The 8,689-nt window shown below is 41.4% G+C and overlaps 1 protein-coding gene across 2 annotated transcripts in view; it reads left to right on the forward strand.

The window, feature by feature from the left end:
- The window catches only part of Vcl (vinculin), a 115,714-nt gene that overhangs the window by 95,579 nt on the left and 11,446 nt on the right, over nucleotides 1-8,689 (forward strand). For both annotated transcript variants that reach the window (XM_013025628.1, XM_013025629.1), the window contains exons 14-17: nucleotides 1,286-1,435; nucleotides 3,942-4,050; nucleotides 5,168-5,470; nucleotides 7,087-7,211. In XM_013025628.1, the coding sequence (XP_012881082.1) occupies nucleotides 1,286-1,435; nucleotides 3,942-4,050; nucleotides 5,168-5,470; nucleotides 7,087-7,211 (687 nt within the window). The remainder of the gene's footprint in view (nucleotides 1-1,285; nucleotides 1,436-3,941; nucleotides 4,051-5,167; nucleotides 5,471-7,086; nucleotides 7,212-8,689) is intronic.

Here is an 8,689-nt window from a genome sequence, read left to right on the forward strand (position 1 = left end):
AAAAAAAAAAAAAAAAAAAAAGAAACAAGGACCAAGGCCAGGACAAGGAGAGCAGGGTTGTTAGAGATTCTGAGCATGAATGGCTGATCCTAAGAAGGTAAATCCAACAAAAGGTCAGGGAGGTAGAAGAGACGTAAGGGGATAGACACAGAACACTCGCAGTGAAACTGGAGTTTGCTGTTGAGCCAAGACACCTTTGACATTTTTTGTCTTAAGTCAGTACTGGGCACCAAGTATGGGCAGGCAGAACCTCAGGAGGAGATGAAAAAAATGCAGATGCATTTGGACAGGCAGTTCCTGACATTCTTTGTGCAGAACACAAACCTGACTTGGTACTGTTTAGCATACCTTGCTTTTTCAGTGATGAGTCCTAGGAATGAATGTTATCCAAACATTTTGTCATATCAAGCAAATAAATAGTTTCTTTCATGGTGTTCCCTTGTGCAGTATTTCATGATGAACGAAGAATTAATTTATAAAATTTGAGAAATGAATAGTTACGTAGTTTTTTCACCCATTCTTGCCCTGTGTCAGGCCCAAGAACGAGCACAAGCTATCAGTTTTCCATAGAGGTTAAGGGCAGTGTTTTTACAACAATAACAGTAATAGAGTATGTGAGAGAGGGCTGGGAAGGTGGCTCAGTGGTAGAGTGCTTGCCTCGCATGCATGAGGTCCTGGGTTTGATTCCTCAGCACCACATAAGCAGAAAAAAGCTGGAAGTGGTGCTGTGGCTCAAGTGGTAGGGCACTAGCCTTGAGCTGAAGAGCTGGGGGGCAGTGCTCAGGCCCAGAGTTTAGTCTCCATGACTGACAAAAAAAAAAAAAAGAGTATGTGAGAGAGGCTGGATACAATTACTTAGTCTAGTACTCTCTGTGGATATTTAGGGCTTGTAATGTCACCAACCCAAGGTAGAGCCTGGAGTAGGTCTATCTGTCCTCTTCAAACTAGACAAGAAACCTTTTGGAAATGAGGATTATATAGACTTTAATGTCTGTGAATTTGTAGAGTATATAATGCTATGTATCCTGCTTGCCTTTGGTGTAAGAATTTTGAACTAAAATAGGGATACATGTATGTCTATGTGTGTGTGTATGTGTTGTATGAGTATATGTGTGTGTGCTTGCACACATGTACATGTTATTCTAGGAAAGGTTTGATGTTTCCTCTGAAGACTGAGCATATGCTGTACCTGCCTAAATATAGAGTTTTTTTTCTTTGCCTGACCCCCTTCCCCCCCTTTTTTTTTTTTTTAAATAAATGTTCTATGTCTCTGTTTTCAACTAAGGTATTTGATGAGAGAGCAGCAAACTTTGAGAACCATTCAGGAAGGCTTGGAGCCACAGCAGAGAAGGCGGCTGCTGTTGGTACTGCTAACAAATCAACAGTGGAAGGCATTCAGGCGTCAGTGAAGACGGCCCGAGAACTCACACCCCAGGTGAGGTTTTGCTCATTTATTCCTTGGTTTTAAGTTCTGCATATAATATTCAATAACAAAAACTTTATGTACATCCTTAAGCACTTACTCTAACATCACTTCAAAAAATACATAATCTCAAACTTGGTGATTTCTAGAGTTAGGATTATGCAGGACTTTTAGCTTTATACATTTTTATATTGCTTCTTTTTTTTTTTTTTGAATAACCATATATTAGTTGTGACAATAAGAAAACAATCTTGTTCCATCACATACACACACACTTCAGACAATAACAATATTTGGCTAATGTTGAGAGGTTAGTTTTCATTTTATAGTTTATAGCTTTCCCCAGCATCTCTGAGAGGATTGGGGTGGTGGGAGGTGAGAGGGAGAAGAATCAGCTGGGAAGTCAAGACTGTAATCCTATTTGAGAGGCATAGCTCAAGTGGTAGAGTGCCTTCCTAGCAAGTGTGAAGCCCTGAGTTCAAACTCTAGTAATACCACCAAACAACTATATAATCAAAGTATAGCTAATAGCATGTGAGGGCAATCTAGCTGTGACATGTGTCACCCCGCTGATCGCTAGGGTTGATTTGGCTGATCTAGCTGGCTAGTCGGGTGTTCTCTTCCTTCCTCACTGCTCCATCTGCATCCCTCTCAAAGCTGCGTGAGAGGACCGGTCTTTGGTCCAGGATATACTAGTAGTTGCGCTCCCCTGCTAGAACCTCCAAACAAGCTCTCAAGGTCCAAAGTATAGCTAATAATTTTGGGAGCAAAAGAAGATAAAAAAACAAAAGAATTCAATGTATAAAGGCATTTTAACAGATGGTAAGTTTTCTTTTTGTCAGTCATGGGGCTTGAACTCTGGGCCTGGGCACTGTCCCTTAGCTCTTCAGTTCAAGGCTAGCACTCTGCCACTTGAGCCAGAGCCCCACTTCTGGTTTTCTGGTGGTTAATTGGAGATAGGAGTCCTACCTATCTGGCTGGCTTTGAACCATGATCCTCAGATCTTAGCCTCCTGAGTAGCTAGGATTATAGGTGTGAGCCACTGGTGCCTGCTTCTTGTTTTTGTTTTTTTTTTAATACTTTTATTAATTTTTTTTGTCTTTTTTTTTTTGTCGATTGTGGGTCTTGAACTCTGGGCTTGGGCGCTATCCCTTAGCTCTTCTGCTCAAGGCAAGCAGTCTACCACTTGAGCCACAGTGCCACTTCTGGTTTTCTGAGTGACTTATTGGAGATAAGAGTCTCACGGACTTCCTGCTTGGGCTGGCTTTGAACCTCGATACTCAGATCTCAGCCTCCTGAGTAGCTAGGATTATAGGCGTGAGCCACCTGCGCCCGGCTTGCTTCAAAAAAAAAAATTTGAGATAGGATTTGCTTTGTAGCACAAGCTGGCCTTGATCTTTCTGCCTCAGAATCCTGAATGTCGGGAATATAGGCATGTATCACCATGCATAGCTAGTTTTCTTAAATATCTTAATATGTGATGTTTATGTAATTTTCCTTCTGTTTAGATGATAAAAATCCACCTTTTTAGTGGGTACTTATTAAATATCCACTAAAAGTAGTATGGTTGGCACTGTATTAGGCATTATAAATATATAATATATATGTAATATGTAATAATAATATGTAATAATAAAATTATAATTATGTATAATAATATATCATTATATATTAAATAATAATATAATACTGGCTTTCCTGTGAACTTGTGGGAAAATAAACATTTCTTATTAATTGGTCCAATTTTGCCTATGTGGCATTTAATAAACTAGATTCAGCCTTAAGTCAACAATAAAAAACAAAAGAAAGTAACACCAACATGAATATGAATTAGGGCCAAGCATTGGTGGCTCATGCTTGTAATCCTAGCTATTCAGGAGGCTGAGATCTAAGGATCATGGCTCAAAGCCAACCTGGGCAGGAATATCTGTGAGACTCTTATCTTCAATTAACCACCAGAAAACTGGAAGTGGAGCTGTGGCTTAAAGTGGTAGAGCAAAATAGCTCAGGGTCAGCACCTAGGACCTAAATTCAAGCCCCATGATGAACAAAAAAAGAAAGAAACCAAATTAGATTCTCTCTTTTGTAGTACCAGAGGTAGAACTCAGATCCTTGACCATGGTAAGCAAGTAAACACCTCATGCTACACTACCAGTCCAAAGTATATTTTCTTGAAACCTCATAGGTGTCCCACCTTTCATTCATAAATTAGATGTGTTTGTGCTGGGATTACAGACATATACCACACCTGTCTAATTAAGATCAAAGAGTTGACATTTAGAGTTTAAATATATGTCAGTTTTGGTGTATACTCTTTTGAAGTATTAAATGAATGCACATTTCTTAAAATCAAGCTGTGATTCTAAATCCAAAAGTATTCAGTCTGAAAAGTAACTTGCCAATTTTGGCTTTATGCTGCCATCTGTAGGCGAAGAGGAGAAAAGCGCTGTAGATTTGATGTAGGTATGCTGGTGTTTAAATCGTTACTTTTTTTTTTTTGTAAATAATCATTTGCTAGGTTGTATCTGCTGCTCGCATCTTACTTAGGAACCCTGGAAATCAAGCTGCTTATGAACATTTTGAGACTATGAAGAACCAGTGGATTGATAATGTTGAAAAAATGACAGGTAACATTTTGTGTCAAGTTCTTATTGTCTAGTCCATGAGTTTTGGGAAATTCAAGCAGTGCAGGTTATGTTTCTCAGTTGCAATTGGATAAGGGGGTGGTCATGTGCTTGACAGTGTACTTGGCCCTGATTAAAGCTGCTGAGCAGCAGCGGCTTCTCATTCAAGCTTTGCAACTTTGTCTGAAGAGAGACTGAACCTCTTTTAGAATTCTGTCCTTCCCGTGTGATGTTTATTGTTACAGCTCCTATCTTCTTTTTGAATAGTGTCTTTGCCCAGTCAGCCAGTCTGAGCTAGAGATTTGGTTTCAGAGGCTGGGAGGCGGTGTTTTTGGATACAGTAAGTGTCCCTGTCATTTTCAGAGGGCTCACATTTCAAGGAACCACAATAGCTACCATTTAATACAACTTGTCTCAGAGTTTCCTTCAACTTATCAACTGTGTAGTTCTAAAAAAAAACCCAGAAAACAAAAACAAAAACAAGGAGAAACCAATCACCAACAAACCTGGGTCTGTGCGGCTAAAGCAGCATCTCTGAATTCCTCTGCTCTCTGACGGGCGGGCTAAAACAGAGGGAAGAAGCTAGGCATATAGGCTCTTTGCTGTCCCTGTACAACCTGCTGACAGGGGTCTGTAGCAGCCAGAGATGAAAGTGGAGCTCTCGAAGTATCTGAAGAGAGGTAACAGAAACAAGAAGCAGGCTGTTAGGGTTACTGGGATCCTCTGTGTGGCTCATCTTGGGTGCTGCAAGCTGCCAACACTCAACAGATGGCTGGGAGTGAGAAGGGAAGAGAGAAAATGTTATTAACAGATAATGTGGTGATGTGGTGAGGTTTCAAACACAATCCTGTTTTCTTCCCGATGTCATTGTATTTCTGGCTGGCGAGTGACCACGGTTAGTATAATTTTGGCAAATCCATATGACTTTCTGGGCTTTGTCTTCACTTTTTTTAAGTGGGGAGAAGGAACTACTGTGTTTACCTGCAAACCTGATTGTGTAGGAAGAACTGTGAGTGGAAGGAGGGAATTCTGAGTGCTGTACTTTTTCATGAGAAACAAATGGACAACAGTGTTTTAGAGTCTCTAAAGAAGCTACATTTCATTTCTGTTCTCTGGGTAGGGCTGGTGGACGAAGCAATTGATACCAAATCTCTCTTGGATGCTTCTGAAGAAGCAATTAAAAAGGACCTGGACAAGTGTAAGGTAGCTATGGCCAACATTCAGCCGCAGATGCTGGTCGCTGGAGCAACCAGTATCGCTCGTCGGGCCAACCGAATCCTGCTGGTTGCTAAGAGGGAGGTAGAGAACTCTGAAGATCCCAAGTTCCGTGAGGCTGTCAAAGCCGCCTCTGATGAACTGAGCAAAACCATCTCCCCGATGGTGCTGGATGCAAAGGCTGTGGCTGGAAACATCTCTGACCCTGGTAAGCAACAGGGCATGGCGGGGTTTACCTCAGCTGAAAGCATAACTTAGGAAAGGTGGTGAGGGAGTATGCATCCACAGCCACCACATATATAATCTGGGAGCAAAAGCTATAGACAATTTGGGAATGTTATATTCATCTTTTTCTGTAATATTGGTAGGCTTGTTGATCTCTGGATAAACTTCCCTGTGTGTTATTGATCATTTCTGACTAAATAGATCCTAGCCTTTTGAGTCATTATTTTATTTTAGAAATGTCTCCAAATATGCATGATGACCAATTATCAACCATTTAGCTTATGTAACTTCCCTTACACTTTGCTCTGTAAAGCAATTTCTATTTCTGTCAAATCTAAAGGCCGGTGAACCAAGTCTTCTGGGCTTTATTCTAAAGAATCTGGGTTTTCTTAAGCTGCATTTTTTTTTTTTGATTGGTCATGAAGCTTGAACTATGGGCCTGGGTGCTGTCCCTGAGCAATTTTTGCTCAAGTGCTCTACCACTTTGAGCCACAGTGCCATTTTTGGTTTTCTGGTGGTTAATTGGAGACAAGCGTCTTATGGACTTTGCTGTCTGGGCTGGCTTTGAATTGCAATCCTCAGATCTCAGCCTCCTGAGTAGCTAGGATTACAGGTGTGCTCTACCAGTTGCCTGGCTTTTAAGCTGCATTTTGATCATATTTCTAGTACCACTAAAGGAGAGCATATTGGAATTATTCTTTTGTTTGGAATCATCTGCATTTTTTGTTGTTGTTGTTGTTGTTTGAGCAGTCTGTCTTTCTGCTCTTATCTGTAAGTAGAATCCAATGAGAGGAGTCAGAATGAGGGGCTGCCTTATTCATTACTGTATCCTATCACTAAGGGTGTGCTTCATTTTCTATTTGGAGTTTCTAATATTTTGAGTAGATTCCTAATTTTTGAGTAGATTGCGGTGACACACTAGTGGGTTCAGCATAATGGTTAACATGCTGAATGCCAAGTAGAGCACAGGGGTATGGAGAAAGGTGAGAAGTACTTCAGGGAATCTATGTGCAGTCTGAAACTAACATCTCCCATGTCCTGTACTGGGTAGACTTACCTTCGAGATTGCTTTATCGTAAGGGAGGTGATGGGATCCACCTGAGGTCAGTGTTTACACCAGGATCTTCTTAGTACTTTTGAGTTTTGTAGCCAGAAGGCACCTAAACATGGAACAACTGATTTGTGACACATGGCTCTTCTTTTTTTTTTTTTTTTTTCTGGATCTGGTTGTGGGGCCTGAACTCTGGATCTGGGCGCTGTCCCTCAGCTCTTCAGCTCAAGGCTAGAGCTCTACCACTTGAGCCACAGCGCCACTTCCAGCTTTTTTCTTTTTGCTTATGTGGTGCTGAGGAATCGAACCCAGGGCCTCAGTTATGCAAGGCAAGCGCTCTACCACTGAGCCACCTTCCCAGCCCCGACACATGGCTCTTCTGTGCAGGCCTCAAGGCACCTGACTTGCCTACTTTCCTTCTCTCACCATGATGCTTACTGGCAGCTTCACATCCATCTTTTGTTAATGGGAACCAGTTCTTCTGCAGGACAGACAGTGCTTTGGGGCACTGACCTGCTCAGCTGAAAGTGAGAATGTCTTGTGTTTAGGCCTGCAAAAGAGCTTCCTGGACTCAGGATATCGGATCCTGGGAGCTGTGGCCAAGGTCAGAGAAGCTTTCCAACCTCAGGAGCCTGACTTCCCGCCGCCTCCACCAGACCTTGAACAGCTCCGTGTAAGTAAATTCAGACAGATGGGGAAGATGGAGCAGCAAGGCGATGAGACTGTACCAAGAGAGAGGGGGATTGGTTTAGAGACTCAAGGACCAGGTAGCTAAAACAAATAAACTTCTACTTGATATTCCTTGATGCTCAGAGGAGATCTTGATTTCCATACCTAATTCTCATGTCACCCAGTGTATATACTTGGGTTGGTGGTATCTGTGGCATCTATCAGTCTATTAGGATGTACCTGAAGCAGAGGAGCTGGCTTTGGTGAGTGTGGTTGCAGTGGATGATCATGAGGTAGTGAATGGTGATAAAATCATTGGGGCTGCATGTGGTGACAAAATTTTGTGTTCCTAGTAATTGTGAAAGTGGTTAGAATCTTGTTTCTTCACTTGATTCCCTATCTCCCCCTTTTAAAAGCAGAAGATACTTTTTTTTTTTTTTTGGTCCGGTCATGGGGCCTGAACTCTGGGCCTGGGCGCTGTCCCTCATCTCTTCAGCTCAAGACTAGTCTACCACTTGAGCCACAGCACCACTTAGGGCTTTTTTTCTTTTTTGCTTATATGGTGCTGAGGAATCGAACCCAGGGCCTCATGCATGCAAGCCAAGCGCTCTACCACTGAGTCATCTTCCCAGCCCCAATACTTTTTTTTTTTTTAACCCAACTGTTAATTTCAAGCCTTTTGATATTTCTTACTCAACAAAGTACTATGAACATATTTTTCAATAGTTTAGGAACAGTCTAGCTGAGGGCAATACTTTGCAGATATAAATCCTAGAAACAGAAATAGTTATTCTATTTAAATGTTTACTCTTAACAGAATTGGAAGAATTCATAGGAGATAGCTTATCAAGGCAATAATTTCATTTATTCTTTTTCATATTTTCTCATTTTTAATGTCAATAAAAGATGTGAAGAGGTAGGTATGGTAGCTCACACCTGTAATCCTCACTACTCTTGAGGCTGAGAGCAGGGGATCACTGTTCAAAAGCAGGGCAAAAAGTTCACAAGATCCCATCACAAACAACAGCTGGTCACAGTGGTATGTGCTTGTCATTCCAGCTACAGTTGGAAGCATCAATAGGATTGTGAATCAGACCAAGAGAATCAGACCAAGAGAGACCCTCACTCAAAAATTACCAGTCAAGAAACAAATTAGTCAGATACATTGTATGTACAGATAAAAAATATTGCTTCCCAAACCTGCAGTATTTCTTGATTCTTTCTACTTGGACTCTTGGTGGATTAGAGCCAAGGGTTCTAGAAAGCTATTCCTGGAGAGTGGCTTCTTAGGTCATTCATAGAGTCATGACACTTACAATCATGATCTTAGAGGTCATTTAGCAGGCAAGGAACCTATGCCTCAATTCGAAGCTATTTGTCTTTCAGTTGACCCTTGAGGAACCAGAAAGAACTTAAATCTTGTGTGAGGGGATCATCTTTGGTAGTCCTTGATCCTGGTGTGTGTGTGTGTGTGTGTGTGTG

This window comes from Dipodomys ordii, unplaced genomic scaffold, assembly GCF_000151885.1.
Source record: "Dipodomys ordii isolate 6190 unplaced genomic scaffold, Dord_2.0 Scaffold86, whole genome shotgun sequence".
NCBI lineage: Eukaryota > Metazoa > Chordata > Mammalia > Rodentia > Heteromyidae > Dipodomys > Dipodomys ordii.